The 24,864-nt window shown below is 47.1% G+C and overlaps 1 protein-coding gene and 1 long non-coding RNA gene across 3 annotated transcripts in view; both read left to right on the forward strand.

The window, feature by feature from the left end:
* LOC126539860 (transformer-2 protein homolog alpha-like) overlaps positions 1-14,116 on the forward strand; it is a 37,235-nt gene extending 23,119 nt beyond the window's left edge. The window contains exons 5-10 of one of the 2 annotated variants that reach the window (XM_055075665.2): positions 286-337; positions 1,304-1,432; positions 3,190-3,249; positions 9,929-10,044; positions 13,015-13,056; positions 13,758-14,116. In XM_055075665.2, the coding sequence (XP_054931640.1) occupies positions 286-337; positions 1,304-1,432; positions 3,190-3,249; positions 9,929-10,044; positions 13,015-13,056; positions 13,758-13,926 (568 nt within the window). In that variant the 3' untranslated portion in view covers positions 13,927-14,116. The remainder of the gene's footprint in view (positions 1-285; positions 338-1,303; positions 1,433-3,189; positions 3,250-9,928; positions 10,045-13,014; positions 13,057-13,757) is intronic. The other variant, XM_055075666.2, reaches the window with a different exon arrangement.
* Positions 14,117-14,388: 272 nt separating this feature from the next.
* On the forward strand, positions 14,389-21,666 carry LOC129387026 (uncharacterized). The gene is made up of 2 exons (XR_008614349.2): positions 14,389-17,422; positions 21,460-21,666. It is a non-coding gene; the product is annotated as an uncharacterized lncRNA (long non-coding RNA).
* Positions 21,667-24,864: the final 3,198 nt, after the last annotated feature.

Raw genomic sequence — 24,864 nt, forward strand, 5'->3', positions numbered from 1 at the left:
TTCAAAATGTCCAAGGAACCACATGTTGCCTACAAAACCTTGGATTGCTGGCAGATCATACGATAAAAAAGCCTTCGACATATTGCCCCAAAGCACCAGCAAGAATTTTTTTTACCCCGTGTTTTTTGTTGTTCAGATGTTCGTAACATAAAATTCTCCATCCCTTAAAAACATTCAGGCCAGAAAGATTTGCGTGCTGACAAGCTTTGGGTTTGCAATCGTGCTGTAAGGCTCTACGCATTTGGGCACCTGTTGTGGTGGGGCTGACTTGCTTCTCTCTTGCAGGAGCCACAGTCGTTCCCCCATGTCAAATCGACGACGCCACGTCGGAAGCCGGGTAAGTGAATGCCCCTGTGCTGTTTGCGGCCACACATTATGCTGCTGAAGTTCATCATGAATGGAAAGACAGTTGTTTCCGAAGTTCACACTGTCCAGAACAGATGTTCACTGAGAGCCTAAAGGGGCCCTGAAGCACCCCTTGGGCTTCGTTAATTAACATAGTCTACGGGTATCATACGCTGCTGTGAACATCTCGGCCAAGTTGCGCTGTCGTACGCAGTGCGTGGACCTCACAAACGGATCGCGAAGTCGCCTTTCTCTAAAACGCTCTCTTCAACAGAAGGCCGTGTCCTCACTCTCCTCTAGACACACTATATGGTCATCAGCTGCTTTATTTTGTCATTCCTTTAGTCGGCTGCTATTGGTCAGTAGCTGACATAAAGCTGTGGTCGGCTACATGGCCTAGGTACCGCGGCCGCCGTGGGGTGCCGCCATGAGTCCGCTGGCTAAGTGCACTGTGGCTCGCAGAGGACAACCACGTTTGGCCTATTAGTGCGTCGCGTTATAGGCACCAAAGGCATTTTGCGCGTCAGCACCTTGGACCCGCAACCTAGCATATTGCGCGTTCACTCTATGATCATGTTGTCACGATAGCTCGTAACAATACCCATCATGCCCCCCCCCCCCCCCTTCATAAAGAGAACCTCATCATGAGCTCTTTTCACTAGGCCCCTTGGGCTGGCACAACATCTGGCTGCAGAAGTGATCGAGGCATCATACAAAAGTACATTTCTGGCAAGCACATTTTATGCACGGTGGGTGATGTATACCCTGAAAGACACGGTAATCCGTGAGACCCTAGTAAACATTCCATGCAGTTAAACTGGTGTGGTTCCTTTTCGACTGCTTTACTATGTTTTTAATGGTGCCTGGTATTTGACATGTGAATGCACATTTCCTTTGATAAATATTGTCAGTGGTTGTTGGCTTCATTGGGCGATTTCTTTTAACCTACGCTTTGCAGGACAACCCGAGCACGAGCCGCTGCCTCGGTGTGTTTGGGCTCAGCTTGTACACGCAGGAGCGGGACCTCAAGGAGGTCTTCTCCAAGTATGGGCCTTTGGAGGACGTCCAGGTGGTCTACGATGCCCAGGTGAGTGGTGTGTCTGTGCCCTCGGTGCCGCGTTTGAGGGTACGCTCAAAAAAGGGGCACGGGGGAGTTTTGACAGTGCTTCAGCAACGGATGTAGGCAGGGTGAGCAGCCAATTTGCATGCATGCAGGTGGGGTGGGGGCGGCAATCTGCTCGCTTAACGTACAAAGTGCACATTGAAAGAAAAAGGAATGCGAAATGATGGGAAAAAAAAAAAAATCCAGCCGCCGCTGTACCCATTTGTGTGCCGCGCACCTTTGCTGCACGTCCCTTCCACCTCTCGGAGAGATGAATCGACAGCGCCGATGGGCAAGGGTGTTGACGCAGCTCATTTGTGTTTTGGAGATGGTAAAAGGACGATACAGAGAGGGCGTGCAAGGCTGGCAATGTGTGCAAAGGTGAGCGTACACAGGTAGGGGGCAGCAGCTCGCATTTGCTTTTTTTTTTTTTTTTCTTCCTTCTTGTCCGGGATCTTGTGTCCCTTTCGCTTCTAGACACCGAGCATCCAGGGTTATTTGTTATGGCCGATAAGGTGGCATGATTTGTTGGAAGCGATCTAGTTCACCGTAGAACACACTCAAAAATTTGTAATTTGAGGGCTTAGTGTTGCATCTGAGTATTCTTAAAACTGGCAATGTTATTAGTTAGTGGTTTTGACAGCCTCTATGTTTTGATGTCCATCTTTTTCCCCCGACTGTGATGGTTACTCATTATCATATAACGTCAACTTATTGAGAAGACATTGCAAGTTTCGCCTTTCTGGCCCCTTCACCTAGTTTGAATGTTGAAAGGCAGAGTCAGATGGGACACAAGCCCCTCACAAATACAGAGTTGAAGCACTGCACCCCCCTCACCTCCCCTCGACCAGTGGTTTCCAGTCTAGCTATGTAGCTGGCACAGTGTCAAGGCGGCAGATGGAAAATGCAACTGGGGGCCTCCGCTGTTATCGTGTCGGTGTTATCAGAAGACCTGCACGCATTACTTTTTTGCTATGGTGACAGCAGTGCGTGACGCTGCTGCAGAGCACAATTTCGGCATCTTGCAGCTGCACAGTCAAATGTGTGCTACTTAGGCATCCTCCAGCCTGATGCTGTTGCCTTCCAGAGAGCTGCTGGCAAAGAGCATTGAGTGAGGAATGCTTCCAAAGCCCATCAATTTGAGCACCAGAAGCCCAGAAACGCACCCACTGATGAGGACATCGAATGTTATAGTGCTGGCAGTTCGTAGACTGTCTCTAAAACCTTTAAGGTCCGCATTCTCAAAGCCATTTTAAGTGCCTGCTTGCCTTGACAAGTTGGCTGGATTTTAAACCCTGTTTGTTTCACAAAAGTGAGCTTTAGTGCACATTCGTCTGAAGTTTTTTCCTTGAACTTAAATTTTTTTATTCACCACTAGCCCATTACCTGTTGAGGTGCTCTGTCTGCAACGTTGCTTGCAAGAATCTTGAAATAAAGAACCCCCTGGCTTGACCTATAGTGCAGATTTGTAGAAGCATCAAAATGTGAAGCCTCAAGCATGTGCTTGCTACGCTTTTCACAAATGGGGAGCCTGCAGTGTTTCGCAAAATAATACTGAAAATATTCATATAAAACGTTTTGTGCTTTTGTTATAATTTCCGATGTGTGCACCTAACTTAGCCCTCTGCAGCAAGAGAGAGTGTTAGTTGTGATCCCCTCGTCCCCTTCATTGTTGAGGGAAACTGCATTGGTTAGAAGCACAGTGCCAAGCTGCAGTCTTGCCCTATTGTTTTCTCGTGCAGTCTGGCCGCTCTCGAGGCTTTGCCTTCGTCTACTTTGAGACTGTGGAGGATGCCAAAGCGGTGAGTCGCTGATGAGTGAGGGTGCTTCTTGCATACATAGTGCATGACTTTGACAGTTCACCTGTGTGGTGGACATTGCAGTTAGGCTGTTTGTTATATGAAAACACTGCAGAAGGGTTGCAGAAAGTTGACCATTGCTTTGACATGGCACACAGCAGTCGGGAGGTTGAAGACTGAGCCACCAGTGCATACTTTGAGAAAGAAAGGCCTTTGAGTAATTGCAGTCTTCACTGAACAGCCACTTGGTGAGACGAGACATTTAATGAAATGTATCCTTGTGACGCTTAGTCAAAGAAGTCTAAGTGATGGTGATACTTCATTACAGTCCATTATTAGTGTATAGCTGGTGAAAGTTGCATGGAACTCCCTAAAGTAAAGAAGACATTAGCCAACCTATCATTGGACTCTACAGGTACAACCTAAATGTCTAAATAATTGGTAGTCTGCCTTAGTGAAATGTTTTACTGCACGTTCCTTGCCCATGCAAGCTCTTGTCTGTGTTCTAACTGCACCTCTGCCAAATAAAAAATGCGCTCTCTTGTCTGCAAGGAGTTCATAACTTAAAGAACCGCTAAGCGGCATTCAATTGGACATCAATGCTTCTTATACTCGCTTTATCCACTTCTGAAGTGGCACCACCTCCTGTCTATGCCGTCACGTCCGTCTTAAGTCTGTGCAGTCACGTGCCCAATGACGCACATATTAAGTCTCACATTTAGTCAACCAAAACAGTGGAGCCACTGTGGCGTCGGGAAAGTGTGCTTGTCTCTCACCTTGGAGGCCAGTGTGTGATCCCCACTCAGACCGAAATTTACCTAATATTCTTTTCAAAGGGCATTAAGGGGGGACACGGCTCTATGCGGCGAAAAAATCGCAATAAAAACGATTTTTTGAAAACCAAATTTTCGAAATCTACAGCTAATATTCCTTTTATTCACCAAGTTTCGAATCTCAGGGAAGAGTATTTCGTCCGCAATATCAATTTATAACATCACTGTGAGCTGAATTGCGCGCAAAAACAGCCCTTTTTATCGCGGCGCGTAGCTCTCTTTCTATGCGCGCGATCGCAGCCATCTTGGTCTCGTTGGAAAGAGGAGCTTTCCTCCTTGAATTTCCCGCCAAAAGTGACTCCGTCGGTGCGCCAGTGACGTTGAAATCCGGGGAGGAAAAAAAGCCCGAACGCGCGATTCGATTCGTTGACTAGCGCACGTGACCAAAAGCGCGTGCTGTGGTTGGCTGCGCGAGGTTCCCATCGTCTGCTCCACTCTGCAGGCGACGCGACGGCGCGTCTCGTAGGTTTGTTGGCACATGCCAAACGATGTCCGATCCACCGGGGAAGTTCGCCACGAGGCACAAGTTCGGCAAAACGAAGAAGCGATCAGCTTATAACTTTCAAAAGCGCTCCATTCCTTCTGAAAGCATCGAGAGTAGCTCGCCGCAAATGATGCCGAAGCCGCGGACGATGCCGAAGTAGGCCTAGCCAGCTCACAAATTAGTGAAATCGTTACGGACAGCGGCCGCGTTCCGCGTGACACTGCAATGTTGCAGCGTGCGGATTTGTTGCAGAGGGAGATGAATGCTCAAAATAACTTCAAGTTCTTGCGTCAACGCCAGCAACAAAGCGGGTGTTGGATTTGCTCACTCGCGCCGACGGCGTTTCAGCCGCGCCAGTCGACGCCGAGGCAGGCTTCGCTTTCCTCAGTAGGACTCGGTGAACGCACTGATGTCGTTTGTCAAGTGCAAGGTGTGCGGCGGCAGCGTCGCAGGAGGCAAAAGCGATCGGTAATCTGGCCTTGCCATAAAGATCGTTATCACATACGCGTGTTACGGCGATATCGCGTCGGCGTGAAGCTCGACCCGCGTGAACGACAACCTTGCCGCGCGTGCGGTGCAAGCCACCGGGAATCTGCGAAAGGTGCTAAACGATGTTTTTGCCGCATTTGGGTGGCCGTGGTCAGAGCGACTACATTCCTGGTGGCTTTTAGCCACTTTCACTGCAAAATAATGCAAAATTATTTCTGTACTTTTGATTAGAAGTGAATGTATTCCTTTTTTCTCGTTTTCTCAAAACACAGACTTTTGACTTGTTGCCGATTTGCAGCGGCGATATCTCTGCCTTCAAAGCAGATAGAGCCATAATTTTTGTTGTGGCTTGTAGCTGAGTGTGCAAAGTACACAGTGGTAGGGTCAGATTTTCGAATTTATGCGTTAAAAATTTTCAATTCTGCTTTAGATCAGACAGTAGGGTAGCCACAATTCGAACAGTAAAGATTGAATTGCTGTAAAATTAGTAATATTTGATGTATCAAAATAGTATTCCTACCATTGTGTTCCTTATGTTTTCTAGTACCCAGGCATGCGCCAATATGAATTTCGTAGCGCGTTTTTTTTTTCCCTATTGTTTTCGCAAATTATGAACAATCAATTTAATTTATCTTCAGAACTAAGTGGCCTATTGTAAAAATAATTACATATTTGAAATCAGCACAAAAGTCTTAACAAGAATGGAAAGTTTCATGAATATTGATGGAAAACATCATGCACATTATTTGAAAAACAGTGTCCCCCCTTAATTATTTGTTTACAGGAACCTCCCCGAGAAATTCGACATTGATTCAAGCATTTTTTGATGTGGTTAACTCTTTGCTGTCAGCCATTTTTGGTACCATCAGTCGGTCACGCCGCCGACTACAATGCTGGATTTACGCGTAACGGGGGCATAAAATGCTTTCGTATTAAAAGGCTTGTCAGTGCATTGCTGCATGCATGTATGCTTGCCTGCAATCTGGCGAGTCCACATTTGAACCATTTTTGTGCTGTTACTGCGAATGGAAGAAAGTGCAGGGAAAGCAAGCACTGAATCTACAACCCCTGGCAACTTAAAACAGATGTTCAGTGTTGTCTGATAGCCGAATGATCAGATTTGTTTTCAGCAGTCGCTCTCCGGTACTTCCCGCACTTTAGTGATTATGACGATAGTGGTGATTGAAAAAGGAAACAAGAAAAAGTGCCGTCCCTTGGAGCTTATTTTCCAGCCAAGAGCCTCCGAGACTGGAGGATGTTGTGTGCTCTCTATTCAAAGTGTGCACCTCCCAATCATGGAGGCTATAGAGCAGGCCACCAGAAGCCAAGCCAGAGGAAAATCCAACATGGCGGCCCCCAAGATTGGGTAGTGTGGCTTGGAACAAGCGATTTAGTCAGGAAAATCAAAATTAGCCCGAAAAACCGGTTGCGGAAATACATTAGCTGTATGGGAACCCTGGCGGTGCATTAATGAAATCCGAAATAGCCACGAAGTCAAAATATTTGGAGTCCAAAAAATCTGTTTAGTATGGTCAGTCTCGGGAAGGATAGAGCTACAAAATGATGTGATTAATATTGCTGTAGCTGCATTCCAGAAAAAGTTGCAGGTGTCTAAACTTCAAATGCGTTTCCCTCAGTTCAATGTTTTTACAGTCTTGCAGAGCTTTTTTCTAAGATGATGTTGAGGGACAATAAGTTTGGCATCAGTGTATTCATATTAAAACGATCTTGGAGGTGGCGCTATTTCCGTCACTCTAGCACCATTTTGCAAATTAAAATAAAAGGTAATGGGTAATAATAAGAAAAAAATATTGACTAGATGTAGTTTTGCTTTCTTACCATTGGAATGCTTTCAAACAAATAAAAATAGCATAGCCTCTAGGCAAGTCTTTGGCATATTAGGGTCATACACTTCTTGTATTTAGCAAAGTGAAATTGCCAAAGAGCCCCGTGAGAGGTACCTATTGAGTTAATTTTTAGACTAATAAGTGTCCCACAATGATTGAGGACGCTCAAGATGACGCGATGTGCTGCGCTTGGTGGTGTGGTTGCCAAGCCAGCCAATACCATGCAGTAGGCCTAACGGATGCTGGCCCAGTGAACCCATTGGCTACCGACGACGGCACCACGGACAGCGGCCGTGTGTGCTACGACACGCAAATACTGCAAGTTACGTAGCTACAAGACATGCGGGGAAAAGCATCGATAAGACGAAACAAAACTTCCTTGCCGAATGCGCCGATGCCGCGGCTCCCCGCCTGATGCTACGGCATTCTCAATTGTGAGCTTGGAGTCTGTGAATGCTTTTCTGATGCTCGCAATGTTCAAAATCTGCGACGGCAATGTGAGAATCGGCAAAGGGGAGCTGGATTATGGCCTTGCCATCAAGCTGCTGTTTGTGTATGCACGCTGCTGCGTGATGACATCTGGGTGGAGTTTGTTGTGCATCGATGGAGACCAAAACATAAATCTGTTCAGCGTGAACACGCTTGCCACGCGCCCTGTGCAAACTATTGGAAGCGGGCAAATTGCGCTAAATGACGTGTTTGCAACAATGAACATCGCACATCTCGGCCTGCATATGAAAACGTGGCAAACGTATGTGAAGACGCAGTGGATGCACGCCGCTGCCTGCGCTGCTGAGAAACTGACGAGCGAGTACGCGTGTTCGGTTCGTGAACCCTGTGCAGAACTAAACTTTAAAACTCCGGGCAACATTGCGGTGTTGTACGACGGGTAGTGGATGACTTGAGGGGGAGGGGGGCATTTGTCTCACATTGGCGTCGGCAGCATTATCGAGTTCTTCTGCGAACTCTGTTGTCCTTGGTAGCCTCTGTGCTGGATGGGGCCTGAAGGAAGGTGACCTTTTGCAAGACAATTGGAAGGACAGCCATTGGTGACAGAAAAATACGGCAAAGACAGCCGAACAAACCTTGTTCTACGAGGAGACGAGGTATACGGCTACATTCCCATCAACAAAAAGGACTGCTTTAACCACATAATGTAGCAGATGGAAACTGCTCTGCCCAACTTGGTCGCCAAGTACAAGAGCCCTTGCCTCAGTGAAAAAGGCCGGCTGCGGGTGATCTCATTAATAAATTGATTTCCTACTGCGGCTAGGCCCTGAAGACGCTCGAGGATGTCGATGCCACGCAGAGGGCTGTGAGGGCCACATACCATGACGTCACTGCCAAGGATGCAGTGGCCAACCACACGTTTTGCCCAACCGGGTCCAACACTTGGTATCAGCAGAATGCAACAGAGGCTAGGGACAAGCCTGCGCCAAAGCATCCCTGCAGCTTGCCTCCTCACGTCTGTAAGGCCCTGCTTCCAGTACATCGGAGATTTTCTGATAAAAAGTTACTTCAGCGCTGTCTACGGGGCAAAATGCAGAACAGCAGTGAGTGCTTGCACTCCATGATATGGGCACTTGCATCTAAGGAGCGACACGCCTCATTGTTCAGCGTTGAAGCTGCAGTAGCCGAGGCCGCTATGAAGTTCAATGCAGGGAATGAAAGAAGCTCTGTAGACATACTGAAAGAGCTTGGGCTGAACCCTAGCTTTCTCAGCACAAAGCGCATGGCCTGAAAAGATGACCGTTGTGTTGTGGCATTGGCAGGCAAGCGCTCATCAGCCGGAAACCTGCAGCAGACCTTGAAAGAGGCACGCTGTTGCAACCAAGCAATCAGAATATGCTTGGGGCTTGCTATTACTCTGAGTGTAAATATGGAAGAAGCTTTTCCTGTATAGCATTGATTAAAGTTTCTTTTCTTTTTTCTCATATTTCTCAAAACATGGTTTTTGGTCACTTGCTTGTTTGTTGCATAAATATCTTTGAATCTAGAACAGCTGGAGCAATTTTTTTTTTCAGCATGAACCTAAATGTGTTGAGAAACCAACACACAGCAGATTTTTCATTTCCTGCTCCAAATTTTTATTTACATTTGAGCTTATTGATATTAAATCCTTACTCAATGCCTCACTTTGAGGCCTGTAAGGTATTTTTAAATAAATAAATACTGTGGACGCACAACTTAAATGATTTAACTGTAATATGTTAAATTGTTCAATTTCCAATCTCTTTCTGGCGTTGCTATCCTTTATGCATTGTATCCATCTATATGTTGTATACAACTTTCCCTTTAGCACATAAATGCAAATTGTTTTGACAAACAATAGAAGGTAATTATTTTGGGAACTGCTGTGTATATGCAAAATATAATGGGATATTTAAAATGAGCACACACACAAAAAACTGAGCGTATGCAGTTTTATCAGATTTGATCAAGAAGTAACTCAAGTTAACCATGCAGCCCATGTGCCCCCCCTTTTTAACAAGAGGAACAAACACTGGATACGTGGAACTTTCATAGCTCTCGCAACAAGCTGCAAATGCAGCCTTCTACAGTTTAGCGGCTTGACCTTTTCTGTGGTGTGGGCGTGACCGGCAACTGCCGGATCAGCCAAGCTAGGCTAATTTCAGTTTCAAGGATATGACCAGCGAGGTATCAAAACAAAAGCATCGCCTTTTTCTGCTGGACTGTGCCCAAATTAGCAGGCGTTCATGCAGGTAGGGTTTGACTTGCCGAATGGCACATGTATGAAGTCTACAATAGCGGTGCAGCAAAGCTGTTAGAATGATCGAGCATGTCTGAGTGCTTTGAACGCATATAAAGGGCTCAGTTGTGGCCAGAGTTTGGTCTGTCTTTTTGTCTCTTGTTGGATGCTTTTGTTACAGTTCAGCAGCACCCATTAGTGTTGACCAACTTCTTGTTACAATCATTGTTTAGGAGCTGTATGCAGCAGTCGGTGCTTTCTTTAGATTTAAAGCAATGTGTATAAAGTCTTATCGATATGTGCCTGTACTGTACTGCAGGCCAAGGACCGCTGCAATGGCCTGGAGATAGATGGGCGCAAGATCCGAGTCGACTACTCCATCACTCAACGGGCACACACACCAACACCAGGCATCTACATGGGCAAGCCATCCTAGTGAGTCCGCCCGAGATCCACCCCTCTGCATGCTGTCAGATTTTTCTGGACCAAGCTACGCATCTGAAGTGTGCACACAGTGCCGCTGCTAGAACTAGACCTGCAACTTTAGTTGCGTGTCTGACATGAAAAATAAGCATTGTAGTGTTATGTAATGCAGCATGTGATCTTAAAAAAGATGTCAAATTTCTATTTTTAGTCAACGCTAAATGTACACTACACAATGGACACATACCGGGTGCCATGACAGCGTCTCCTTCCCACTCCTTATATGTTTCACTGCAATGCATAGCTTATGCTTGACTGCGGCGAATCTGGCTTTTGGAAATGGTCATTGTGCAGTGCTTGACCCTTGCCAGCCTCGAAGCCATTGGCGAGGATGACAAAGGTGGAGTCAGCGCCATTGCCGACAGTGCGAATTCTTTCAATGAAAAACTGCACTGAATAGCAGGAAGCTTAGTAGCGACAGTTGAAGCTGCTAGGCCTAGCATTACTGCTGTGGTGGCTACGGCTGCCAGTTGGCGTGCGAGAGTGCTTGTTCGAAGCTGCGAGGTAATAAAGGTGGCGGTGGTGGTACAGCTTCGAATAATGCTATTTTGTAGGGGTACGTGTCGGTGCCGCAAAGGCATCCACATGAGCGGGCATGTTCGAAAAACTGGCGCCGTTCAGAGAAGCGTAGTCTCTTGTCTAGCTTCTAGCTAGTGGCTGTGCTTTCGTGCTGCTAAGCAAGACGAAATGCCGGTCACAGTGGCCGTATTTCGATGGGGGTAAAATGTGAAAACACCTGTGTACTTGGTTAGATTTAGGTGCACATTAAAGAACTCCAGGTGGTCCAAATTTCCGGGGTCCCCCACTATAGCCTCATAATCAGATCATGGTTTCGCCTCGTAGAACCCATAATTTTTTCTTGCATTGTTATTGGCCGTAATACACATTTTGCCCAGTGCAATAAAGCATATCAAAGCACATTTGTCATTTGGGATGCAGAAAATACATTTACCATCACTTTTTGTCATGTGCCTGACTGTGCAAGTTGTTGTAGCTCATTTGTACTTCATGTTTGTCCTGCGCCCAGGTGCGTATTTTTGTTATTAGCCTTTGAAATTTTAGTTTATAAAAATAAGTTCCTTGCCTACCCAAATAAAATTGTTTGTAGCATGCCATGCATGGTATACAGTTGGACCCACTTAATAATGATAACCAGCTTTAACAATATATCGGTTATACCAGTAAGCTGCTGCACCCTCAACTTTTGTATGTTTTCCATGGTAAAATAACCCACTTGGTACAATGTGCAGCATTATCGGTTATAACGAAGTCTTGCTGCTGGGTGTCCGAGCCAATAGGTAGTGAAATGTAAACTCCTTGAAAAGAAAACGAGAAATTTGAGTCACCGCATGATGGCCCACTTCCACGTACTCATTTTCTAGCCTTCTCCGCGCGCGCCTCTCCTGTTGCCCTTCCATCCTTGCGAACATGAATGGGCTGTGCCCATAGCTCTCACCCTCCGAAACACAAATGGACCACGCAAACAGCACTGCTCAGATGTTGCTTGCTGGCTCCTCATTCAGCGCAGTTCTGCAAACAGCTTAATCGCGAGCATTCGTCTGTGTTGGTTGCATCGAAGTCGTTCCTGGCCGCATGGTTTCTCAGCCTTGTTTGCTTTGCCGAAATGGGAGATGGCTGATCCGCCTGCTGATCGTTGGCAATGCACGGCATAGCCGGGGAAAAGATAGCGCACGGATACATATTTGTAAATGAAGTGCTTATAACCAATGAGGCGATTGTGGAGGACATGCTTGCATCGGATAACGATAGCAACGGTGGCAACGATGACGCACTTGGCCACCTCAATGCTGTCCTCACAGGAGGCTCGGCAGATGATTCAGTCCTTCCGGGGCTTCGTTTCCGCGAGGAACCTTCTGCTGCACTATGTGGAGCACCTGGATGCCTTGGAGAGGGATGTCTAAGCTTCGTGTAAAGCATGCAAGTTTGATCGACAGGGTCTTTTCGTGCAAGCCAGTGAGAAGTGGCGAGACTCTTGTGGCGATTTTGCCTTGGCGTTTCTTCCGGATTTCTCAAGCTGACAATCTGCCGCGGCAACCTTCTCGCATTTTTTAAAAGGCCCGTCTTTGTAGTTATAGCAGTGCCATTCTTTAACGCCAACATCTGCGGCTTGTTACACGCAATCGGAGCGCACAGTTAAACAGTCAACATAATCAGCACTTGGATGGAGGAACGTGGTGGGGAGGCACTGGCCTCTCGGCCATTATAGTTTTCTCACATCAGCTCTGCCATCCCCGTTTTGATTTTTTCATGCAACCTGGTTATAACAATTATAACAGTAAAATTTTCGTGGCACTTGAATGTTATCAGTGGGTTCGACTGAAGATCCGTGGGAAGGCAAGCTTTAATCGGTCGCTGTTGACTTTCTGTCTTGCTTCACTCTTGAGCAGCACTTACTTTTTGCACAGTGATAACAAGGGTTGCGAAATAGCTCAGATTACCGCTGTACTATTCCAAATGTTCCACCAAAAACCAAAAATTTTTTTTTCCACTGCAACTGCTCCAAAATGCTGGTGTGGCTGGTCCTAAATTGCCCCAGAACATGTTTCCTGGTCCTAAACTGGCTGGACTACCTTTGATAACACAATTTTCAAATGATACATATTTTCCATTTCCCGTGAAGGTGTCGTAGCAACGAGGTTCCACTGTAGTTCCAATGGCAGTTACGACATGACCTGAGTGAAATAATTCCTTCAGTATCTTCATTTTTGTTCCCAGCACCTTCCTGCAGCGAGCTGCCAAATTTATCCTTGCCGTCAATCTCAAGAATGAAATCGGGTGTCATAAGTCTTTGAAAATGGCGCCCAGTTCGGATCATGTGTCACTTCAAAACTGAGAGCAGAGTTGTCATTTGTTTTCTTTGTGAGCTTGTGATGCTTTCTTCCATGTACCTTTTGCTGTCAGCGAGGGATCAGGGGATTCTGGATACAAGAGCAAAGCATACGGGTAGGTCTGCGGTGCAAGATTTTGGGCCATCAATCATTTTGCGAAGGCCCGACCTTCATTGCTGAGCATTATACTAATTAGCCGCATGCGATTCTGAGGGTGCCAAGAGCCGTGAAGTTAGGTTTTTTTTGTGTTGCTTGAGCTAAGGAACTATGAAGTTGGGAAGGTAGTATGTCATCATGACCTATTATTGGCAATCGACTGTGGCCTCGTGGCAGTAACACTTCTTGCTGCTAAACGCTCACTCGGGCTGCATGGATATTGATAGGAACATTTGTGAAGCTGTTCGTCCATGTACTCATAATGCCCGTGGTGCTGCACGGATAACTGCAAAATTAGCTCCTGTTGTACTGCCCATGGAGATGTGCTTGGAAAGCTAGTGTCCTTCCTCGTGGCTTCTGAAATTCACACGTCGCTCTTTCACTCGCCGCGAAAGTCTTTGTCAGTGTTAGACTGGAATGGAGGCACGGGCTGCACCGAAATGACTTGTGCACTTCTGTGAATGTAATCATAAGGGCGTTATATCAGCTTTGGAACTAAACAGTCTGAAATTGAATCTGCTTAGGTACGCACTAAAGAGCGCTTCGTGGCCAAAATTTTTTGAGCCTGCAGTGCAGCATTACAATGTTTATTCTTCAGTTTTGCCGTTACAACACTGAAATTGTGTGTGGCTAGCCTAAACATGCGTTGTGTGCTCGCAGTGGTGGAGGCGGCGGCGGCAGTGGCGGTGGAGGCGGCTACGGAGGTGGTGGCGGTGGCTATCGCGGTGGCTACAGGGACCGTTCGCCATCCCCCTACTACAGCCGGGGGCGGCGCTACTCTCGCTCTCGGTCTCGGTCGTACTCCCCCCGGAGGTACGGATACTACTGAGCGAGCGCACACACCTCTGTCTGTACGCCCTTGCTCCTTTTACCCCCGCTCCCCCCACTCTGTCAATCATTTCATACATTAGCAGTGATCACCCTGAGGCTGCTGTCCATTTGAATAAAGGTTCGTCGGCTGCCCACATCACACGCAGCTTCCCCCTTTTGAGAGAGAATAAACTGTGTGTGTGCCCGTGTTTTCGTGTGTGTGTGTGTGTGTACACGCGCGCAAAGTTTTTCCTCCTGGCGGGTGTGTTGTTAACTGGTGTTCCCTGTTGTTCTCTTTGCAACCCCCACCAAGGGCTTGGAAGAAGGAAAACGAAGCGCATTGGTGTGTCTCTGTGAAGTTTGAAGTTTGCGAAGGGCAAGAAAGAAACCGGTGGTTGCGGGCGTAGAAGAGCGAAGCCTGAAGGCGAGGCGGGTTGGGCGGGCCGGCAAGAGGTCCGTGCTGCCCTCCCGCACGGTGAGCTTCCCGCCTGGTGCCATCACCCCCTCCCTCCTTCCCCCTCTATTCCTCCCATCACACACACAGAAATGGTCTCAACAGCGTGGGGCCAACGCAGAAGCGACCCGGCCCCCCCCCGTTGGTAAGCGGTACCGTTGCTTTCGCTGCCTTCTACCGCCCAGGTTTCCCGTCTCGCGTGCCTGTGGTGTTGGGGCTTCTTATTGGCAGAACTGTGCCCGGGAGGTACAGACAGCTTTTGCACTGGAACCTCATTGGTGCCCACACGGAGGGGAGGAAGGGCTGCTAGCAGTACGCATCAATTACAGCTGTACGGGGGTGGACGCAAGACTTTACAGGTGTGCATTGCCACAAAAATTTTGTCGCGATTTTGTTGCTACTTTAAACAGTAAGCCTTGTCAGTTCCCTTGCCCTGTGACTGCAGGCACTGTCATTGTGTGGTAGGTGGTTTTAAATGCTAGCCATCCTGAACATGTTGTAAAGGTGTTTTGCATCATGCTTGCATCATGTACCCTTTACCCACAAAGCCGAAATGTTGCTCTTGGCAGTGATGGCAGCTTTCCAAGTTGCCATAGCTTTTCTCCACAGTGAGGTGGATACCTCCTTCAAAATAGTATACAACAGTCTACTCAAGGCAGTCTGCAGATGACCCCCACCACTTTTGTTTTTTGCTAGATGCATGTCGCACACTTGTGCAATGCTGCAGATCTTGCGGGCAACCAACTGCACAACCGTGAGGCACCCGTACATTCTTGTACAAGAAAAGGTACTAAAAACTCGCGTAGCGAATGATGAGCTGGTGCCGCGTGAAGTGTGGGGTAACTCTGTCTACAAACATGAACTATGTGATGGATGGATGGGTTACATATATGTCAGGCTCCCTAATTTGGAACATGTGTCTGCATGGCAATGCAGTATACATTTGTAATTGTGGCGATATACCTGAAGGTTTGGCATACGTATAAGCACCTGAAAAAAACTAAGCAGGTGCCCACTAATGAAGTTCCAGTGCATCAGCCCGTGTGTATGGAAGGAGTTGTAGGGAATGGTAGTGCAGTTGAGAGGTAGTCGCTGTGAGGCCTTCGTGGCACAAAATGTGAGGCAGTCAGCGGCGATGCTGGACAGAACATCTCGTGCTCCTCCTAAGGTCTGGTAAGCTGGTGTGTAGGGTGCGGCTGTGAATTTGTTCTTTATGATAAAGTGCTAGCTGTATATTTGAGCTCTGTAGCACTAAATGTGTGTTTCAGAACCATGCAGAAGGATAGCAAAGCTGAATTGGATTTCAGAACCGTACAAAAGGGTAGACTGAATCGCTGCATAATTAGGTAGCTATACATTGCATTCCTGTGCTGGCACGAACAGTGTGCCATTTGGGTCAGCTGGACGTACTTGCAACAATCTTTGGAAGGTTTGGGTACTCGCTGCACTTAAGCTAAGACCAGAATGCTTGATTCATTGCAAGTAGTACAACTATAGATCATCGGGACGCAAAAATTTTATACTTAATTGATATGTACTTTAAGGAGTGGTGTTTGAGCAGCTCATTGGCAATGAAGTCTAGTGTCCTTTTTTTGCTAGTAGCACTGTTCGTGTGCAGTGCTTTTGCTGCCAGGGCACTTTCTGCTAGCCAGTTTTCCTGCTGTTATCGCTATTTTTCCGCCAGCTGATAGCAGCACGTGTGATGCAACTGTTGTCCCTAATTTGGCTAATCACTTCACTCCGAGAGATTATTGCCTGTTCGCTTTGAATGTTCCTGTGACCGCTTTGCAACTCTGCTCACATAGCAGGCTGCAGAATGTCACTGTAACTAGGGTTTTCGATTAGTTTCCAAACCCTGCACCTGTTCTTGACTTTCATTTGACATGCCAGATTTCAGCTACTTGAAGTAAAGCTAAGTAAGGTTTTACAGAATCGTTATTTCTACGCGGCTCCGTTGTTCGATGATAGCTTTGATTGTGGCCTTAAGTTGTAAAATCTGAGTTCCATTTGTAGGTGGCTCCGTTAGATGATAGCTTGTAGTTTGACTTCAAATTGTAATATCTGAGTTCGAGATGTTACTTTTGTTGTTAAGGTAACTTTGTAGCAGTAAAACTGTTCTATGGTAGCATGACACTATTCCATGTACTTTTGTATCTAAAACACTTAAGACGATGCCAAGTGTTGGTCCATAGATTTGTTTCTTAAGTGGAAAGATTGGTATCAGCTATTTGACCACATCCTTCTGTGGAGGCTTCCTTGATGTAGGTTTTTGCTCAACTATAATAGCAGCATATCTTGATCCTTTTGTACAGAGGCACTAGGGATTTTGGCCGAGTGTCTTTTAATGGACCTACTTGGGCTGTCTCGACTTGTTTTGTCTTGGCCATCTTTACGGTATGTGTTAGCGACAGCATGATTACTGTTTGCGTAACACATTGGGGGATTGTGTACTCAATAGGGCAAGCAGATTCCTACGAATGCAAAAATACTTGTGTGTAATGCTCTGGGTTCAGATTAATGAAACCAAGGTCCTGAAAACTAACCTAGAGCACTACACTGCGGCAACGCTAGGTTGTGCTGCCCTGGAATGATAAATTTTAAACCACATCCATTAGTGAAGCTTTGGCTTTGGTTGAACCGTTATGACTTCGGACTTAGGCTCTGAATGGTAGCAGTGCAAGTGCCGCGAGGCCCAATTTGGGTAGGCCGCATACTAGTGCAGGTCGCTCAGTGCTTGTGGATTCTTTTCAGCAGATGGTAGCGTAGACAGATGTTAGGGTAGGTCCTTTAGAGCAGTAATGGAGCAGATTGAAGCAAGTTCCTCAGCTTTTGTCTTCTACTTGGGGTCTTTAGCCTATTTGCAGGTGAAACGGGGTTCTCCATTGTTAGTTGGTCCATTAGTTGAGGTACAGGTGCGCTGTGCTAAGCTTTGCACTTAGTTTGCAGCATGCAGCTTGGAAAATAGGAAGAAAAAGGCACTCGCTACTCGGCCCAATGGACCATCCAGGTCCTCGTTTGGGCCAGCCCCAGCAAAGCCAGGCTTTCACAGCACAAGCGCGTGGTAAGTAAAGTATGGGGCACGGGCAGCGGTTCATCTCGACGTGGCACGCAATCTTTCGACGCTGCAAGGAGGTACACAATGCGTACATGTGTTGCAGGCGCTAACAGGGCTGTCATGACATGAGAGCCGCTTTGTGTGGCCACTGTGCACATGGTCAAAGTTTTATGTGCTGGGGCTCACGTGTTTAACTTGCAGCAGCTAACAAGGTATTTATTTCATCGTTTAAGTTGATGCTGAAAATTTCTGGGGTGGCATTTGGCTTGTTCAATTGCAAGAGAAGGTGCACAAAATTTTTAATCTTTTTTTCTATCATTTGGGTACAAGACTGGAACAATGCATTCAAGCAATCGAGCGGCAATTTGAAGGCGTTTGGTGTATGCACTGTAGCTTGTTATTAAGTTCTGCAGGATTACTTGTAAAGGCAAATACCCACTGTTAGCATTTCTGTTATGGTAACGGTGCAGATCATGCATTGTATAAGGACTTTACTGGGCCTATGGGACGCTCCTTTTTAGACATGGGGAGTTTGCTGCTGGTTGCTAGGATGGACCTGTTAGTGACGTGCAAGCGTTGTTAGTGTTGCCTGAAGCAGCTTTGAGACGTCGTCAGATGAATGTTGGTCTGCCTATGATGTCCAAAAGACACTAGCTACGAGGGATGTCTATACACATGTCCAGAGCACTGTGTGGTAAAAGTAAGTGCCAGGACTTGTTCTGCTTTTGAGTTCATGACAGCTCCACGGGCTCAAGTCGTGTAATTGGCTAAGCTTGCAGCTGCTTTGTCATTGCACTTCGTTTGCACTGCAGCATTTTGCTTGGGTGCTTCAAACAGGTGGAGGCATCGGTACGATCCTAGAAATATACACAAGTAATGCAACGTAGTCAATGACTTCACAACCACGATGCATCTTATTGAATTGGCCTGGCCTTGTCTACAAGCGCAGGCATGCTCGCAGCAACTGTGTGCATTTTTGTGTGCGAAGTCATTGCGGCGTCTTGAAATTTCTGTGGGAGCTTCCGTGACGTCAGTAGATTGGCTGCAAATCTTACACTGTGAAGAATGGCTACCTTGCTTTTAATGGCAAAGACCAGCTGGTAGCATTGTATGTCTTGAATATATAAACAAGGCAGACACCAGAGAATAATGTAAACTGAATCGTGCGATCTTGACATCTCTGGACCCACAGTTCAGGCGCAAGTTTTTCAAATACGAAATGTTTTTGAGTATTTCCTTAAAGGCAATGTTTCCGAACTAAAGTGCAAACTTGTGAGAGATCAGTTCATCGGGCTTATTTAGTGTTTCATTTGTGTGGTTTACGGATCAATTCCAGCATGGCTGCCGACTTATTGTATGCAGTCTAGTAGAGTACCGTGCCCGATTTGCTTGGAGCAGCATGACTGCGATGCACGCATGTGACTTCAGAGGGAATGCTGCCTTCAAACTATTGAACACTTTCATAAAGCGGCAGGGTTGTCTCGTGCAGGCTGAGCATAAATTTGCAGTCGTGCAGTGTTTGCAAAGTTCAAGGCGCAGTAACGGTTTCAGGCTATAAGGTGTTCTCTAGCTCTACTGTACAAAGCAACACGAAATCAAGAAAAACAATTATATCTGCAGTTTGCGTTTTTGTTCCGTTTATAGAGAAATCACTTTGTATGTCGCCTGCTTGCTCATCGTAACATGAAACTGTTGTCTGTTGTCAGGTAGGAATTTTACATTTGGACCCTTGACCATGAATTGCGCAGTATGGCCTTCTTGACTGTTAAGCCATTTCATACTTGAAGCAATGTGCGGTGGAAGCTTGGCCACTTTTCGCCCTCTTATTTGCTACCAAAAGGTAATAGGTTGCTTATTGGGTGCTGAAAATTGCTTTTGCAAAAAATGCAGAATTTTGTGTACGTAATACACAGTGGCAAATGCGGCGCCAGAGAACACAGCAGTCCAGAAAACTAGACTAGTACGATCATAAAGCGTGTTTAATTGCCTCTATCTTGGGTGTTGTGTTCATTGTCCGCCGTTTAATACATGTTACAGTACTTTTTACTATGTGAATTTACATCAACGGTGTTGCAAGACAGATTTTTAATGCTGGTGCAGAGCATGGGAATTGCACATTGGCTACCAGAAATAATGCACCTAATTGAGAATGTGCCAAGGTTTCTTCCTGTTAGAAGAAACCTCGGCTGCATATGCATATTCACATCTGATGAAGTCTCATAAATGGGCATGCTAGATCTCAACAGCTTCATTCATTACGGTGCACATGATGTAACAGTACCTTCAAGACTAGACCACTGGCGTAGCTTAAGACATGAGTACTGTACATGGTGGCCGCAAAGTTTCCTACTGAAGTTTTTAAAGAGAACTCTTACCCCAGCATCGTTGTGCTTGTGGCTTCATACGTTCTTGTGACTTTACTGTTTTATTGGCCTAAATTATGAAGCAGTTCCTTTCTTTTTTTATATGTTCAAGGTAGTAACACATAAGTATTAGAATGAATTGTTGCATTCATACGCAATACTCTGTTGAAAAAGATCAATTTGCAAAGTAGTTTGGAGCCAGAAGGACGAAGGTTAGGCAAATCCCTGCACTCCCCATCATTCCCTCGCTGGCCGAACCATCGTGCCCATGAGCACACTAGCACCAGTGACCTCTAGTATTAGAGTGATGCTGTTGAAGGGGGTTTGGCAGGCTTTAGCACAGCGGGCAGTTTAGGTATCGATGAGCAATGCAGCCTGGTTTCTAGTTCCAAATTTTCGCTTTGAAACGTGATTATGAATGACTAGCATAAAAGTCACTGTGTTCCCTTCGCACAAACAGATGACATAGCTTGAGAGTTGCCTGGTGTACACTTCACACAAATAGACACCTTTGCGCGGTGTTTTTTTTAGCCACTATGTAATGTGTTAATCACGTCGCGTGTTTCCGGCTTCGTGCCTTGGAGATAATCAAGGAGTTAGTGCGGTGGTGAAGAGCAACCAACCACGCTGCCTGCGCGCGAGCCCGGAAGCATCCGTGTGACGAGGGCGTCGGTGATACGGCCGGCAAATAGGACTCAAACTCGCGGACTCTTCTTGGCTATGAAGGGGTAGCTACGGGGTTGGAGCTTTTGCACATGCCTATATTCGTACGCAACGTAGTCCGGACGCGCTCGGCACCGGTTTCGGTTTTGCCAACCTCCCACAACCTCTTTAGTGAAGGCAGATACAATGAACTCTGCGAATCAGTTTATTCAGATCGTATACGCACGAAGTTCTGAACGGCGAGCATCGCAGCCTGCCTTGGAGCTCTGAAGCAGCCGTATGGCGTCGGTAGAGCCGGCGCAGCAGTCGGCTTGCTCACTCGTTTCTATACGCTGAAGGTTGCGATTTTCAGACGGGTTCGCTTGATTTCCGCGCAGGCGCTGCAAACACGTCTTTTTTTTTTGGTGCGCTTAAACAGTCTTGTTGCTGAAGCTGGTCAACGGCGTCTCGGGGGAGTTTATTGACGGGACAGCAAGTGACAATCGCCACAAGACACCGGTGCCTTTTTGCGTTTGATGAATCTTCAAAACGTGCGATGGTCTCGGGTGTGAAAGAGCGAATAAAAATGCCATAAAATAATGGCTGACTGGTGAATATTGCGTATCGTTTCAAATTAGGTGCTGTAAAGAAATATTTTCTATGTCCGACGTGAGAAAACGTGAAGAAAACTGCGGAACTACTTCCAGCAGCGGTGAAATAGGCGCGCTTAGTTTGCTTAGCCTTCGCTTCATAGCCAAGAAAAGTTGTCCGCTAGTGCAGTACTTCAGAGGTGAGAACTCGCTTATACAACTTCGCCGGGCTCGATTTATCAGTTGCTCGGATAGGCGCGCATCTGCGGAACTTTTTTAAAAGTTTTTGTAAACTGATTGGGGCGTACGTAGCCTCTATACACGATATAGGAGGTTATGCTTGTGGCCTCGCCCCGCATTCAGATTGCGGTAGCGATTTCGTGAAAGTTAAATTGATCGTCGACTGCGTCAGCAGAGCGCCGCTGATAGGGTACGGTTGCGGACCCAGTGGAAGACGAGCGGTCAATTGGATGAAAGCAGCCGTCGAGACCTCGGATGATGCTCTCCTTACTGCTTGCGGGAGCTGTTTCTCTTGGAAGTTCAGCGGCCCACAGTGGCGGCTGCCTCGATCCCAGCGCCGGTGTGTCCCCAGACCTCGGCGCTGTGAGCTTGCGATGTTTGAACCCGCAATAAAGCGCCCGTTCTTTGCAACAAATTACGTGGTTCATGTTTGCACCTGGCGACGCAGCGGGACAGACCTCTCCTGCGCGCTTCGACAATTGCTGAATAAACAGCAAGCGGCCGTAGTGGCTAGACGTCGCATGTCCACATAAGGCAAGTTGCTTGTTCTGCTTTTATTGCGGCCGAGTTCCCCGCTGTCTGCAGCAAGGCAAGTATGGTGCCGCCAGTCTTTCGGCAGTCACGTTGTGGCTTGATACACGTAGAATCAATATTGCTTTTTAAAATGTGCTATTCTGAACATTGTCGGATTCCGCCATATTGTCGCATCCGATTGGCCCAGAGGGCCGCTACGGCCTCTGATAAGTGGCCCAAAATGCCGACATTACAAAGTTCATCTAGATGGCGGGATTTGACGATGCCCAGAGCAGTACCCTCTGACTCCCCATAGCTTGCGGTTAAACAAATGATTGCATTCTGAAGGCACCGAGGACTTCAAGCTTGCGAGCTTCGAGAACTTCAAAACGGCGCTGCGGAGGAGCGTCGGGATCTGTGACGCAATGTGTGCTGGCGCTGTGGTTCTGGCGCGAAATTTGAAACCAAAGTTCGCCCTCCATTTTCTTAGCTGGCAAGCCACCTTTCTGCCACATAAATGCAGGTCAAATGGGGTAGACACTTTCTGACAAGAACCTTCAACTCGGCAGCTCACATCTAAATGCGCGGGAACGGGAAAATCGTGTTTTCGCGGCAAACAGTGCACCTGTTTTGATGAGGTTGCATATAAAAGTAAATGTTTTAAATCGGGATGACTAGGAAGGAAACTCTTATTGATTTAGAAATTCTCGAATATTGCAGTGTTGTGAAAAGCCGAACCACCGAGTTCACAATGAAATACGATGTCGCAGTTCTGAAGAGTTGAGGAGTACGTACACTGCTAAACCACTAAATTGAGAAGTCTAGCCTTAAATCAATGTTGTGCTTAGAGTCGTCGAGATGTAGCTCGCGTGGAACAAATTTCATTGAAGTTGGTCCAGCGGTTACACCGTAAAAACATTTCGACGTATTAGATGGATTTGAATAGCTGTATTCCGAGCGAAAGCGTCTCGAAGCTCATTTTGAAGCTCCAGCTTGTGCTTTCGAACATGCAGCTCGATATGAAATGCTTGTGGCGGGACACGAGATATCGCCTTTTATGAAAAGTCGAAGTAGAGGGGCTGGTGATGGTCTCATTCACCGAAGGTTCAGCGGAAGGTAATATCTAAAGCCGAGTCGTTAAGCTCAGTTTCAAACTACTTGCACCTCGGAAGTTTTGTATCTACGGGATCATTTTACCAAAGCGATGCCCTGTGCACTGAAAAGCATGTACTGGCAGCTTATCGGCACAGAACGCCATGCCCTTCTGTGGTTTAATGCCCTCAAGTTGGGCATAAATACCTGAACCACGTGCGGTTTTGGGCGCATGCATTTCGAACGATAAATGGAACGCGTTACGCTGGCTGCGCTATCGGCGCGGTCTTGGTGCGGAATCTTTCTATTAAAATTATTGGGAACGATCTTTACAAGCCTCCATCGAATATGTACCACGTGCGATTTCATAAAGACTCTAGACTCCTTGTGAAAAAACAATGTTTATTTTACTCTGTATAAATGCTCGTTCCGGGTTTTTGGTGCACTGATCCAACGTGGCACAAGGTAAGCTGCAGTACCCGTACGAAGCTCCACCGAACGGCATCGGCTGAAAATGAAAGCATGTGTCGTTTCGGAGTTCACGCCTTGCGTGTAGGCGAAAGGGGTGAATGTGCGGCAGTACAAGCAAGCAGTTCACTTTTACATAGTGGCTTAGAAAAAAAATTGGAGGATGCTTAAGCTTTTCCTTAGAGTGGAACGCGATAGCGTTTCGCACCCCGTTCGCACGGCCCACTCATTCGCTTGGCATGCTCTTTACAAGACGAAGGGCAGAAGCGTGCGAGGGGGTCTTCTGTTTGCCGTAAGATGGCTCTGCGTGTGTGCCAAGCGCAAAAATGTAGCGGAAACGTACTTCGGTACTCGTTTAACTGCATTTACATGCTCATAATTGCCGATATACGCCCCAGTATAACTTTCTATGGCACGTTTCTAAGGAAACGCTGCATTCACTAGAGGCGCTTTTGCCCCGCTTTGAACCATCGAACTCGTGGCTGAGTGGTAGCGTCTCACGCTCCGGAGAGACTGGCCTGCCAGATCATAACTGAGCAGAGTCTCAATAAAGTTGTTACCACCACCACTTGGTTCCATTCCCACCTAGCCCATTTTGCAAGTTGTTTTATTTATTAATTGCCTTCCGGTATTTTTCGCTCACAGCCAACGCCGCCGACGACACCGGCTTTTCTGCGACACGAGCTCCTTAATGCTATCGCGTTAGTAGAGAATTTTAGTGCGTCCGATATTCCTGCAAGCGCGGGCGAGTTTGCCGTATGAGCGGGGGCCTAAACGTGAGCGGCCAGACTGGTGGCGCAAAGCTCAACCACCTAAACACAGAGCCAATTACTATATTCTTAGCTGGGTCGTAAGCTTTCAAAAGCGGCGTAATTAACACAATTACGCCGCTGCAGAAGTTTGCACCAGCAGCGAAGCAGAATTGGGTAGGTTACTGTAATTTTAGCTCTGTCTGCCTGGTTGAGCTCTACAACACCGGGCGGCTGCAGTGCTCCGGTCGCTCACGTTTATGCCCCCGACCATCCGGTAATCCGCCCAAACCGTCTCAGTTTGCCGGAATAGAGGACACGCTAAAAGTCTCTAATATCTGACTCGTCCCTAACAATACCGTACATATCACGTAAACATCCGACGTTCAAGCATTCCCCATTCCCGGGCCCTTCCTACACTTTAAAGGGCCCCTCACCAGGCTGAGATATAAATATTTCAGTGCTGCGAACCCATTTCACAAGGCGAGCTCCACTGCATAGCGAGACACTCCACTCGTCCCTTCTAGCCTCCGCAAGCGAAATTCCTTCCCTGCGTTCTCCCTTCTCCCATACCGGGCCTCGAAGATCGCGTGACACACGTCATGGGCCCCGCCTTCACTTTTTTTTCGGCGGCCCGCACTTTCGCTGGCGGCGTTGCGCGCGAGCTGTTATCGTTTCGCGCAGCGCACGATTTTGCGCGCTGTGCGCAAGGACACATGACTAGCCATATAATTCAATGCTACACGAATACTGAGGCTCACAAGCGGATCGCAGAGCATGATCACGCGCTG

The sequence above is a fragment of the Dermacentor andersoni genome, chromosome 2, assembly GCF_023375885.2.
Source record: "Dermacentor andersoni chromosome 2, qqDerAnde1_hic_scaffold, whole genome shotgun sequence".
NCBI classification, from domain to species: Eukaryota; Metazoa; Arthropoda; class Arachnida; order Ixodida; family Ixodidae; genus Dermacentor; species Dermacentor andersoni.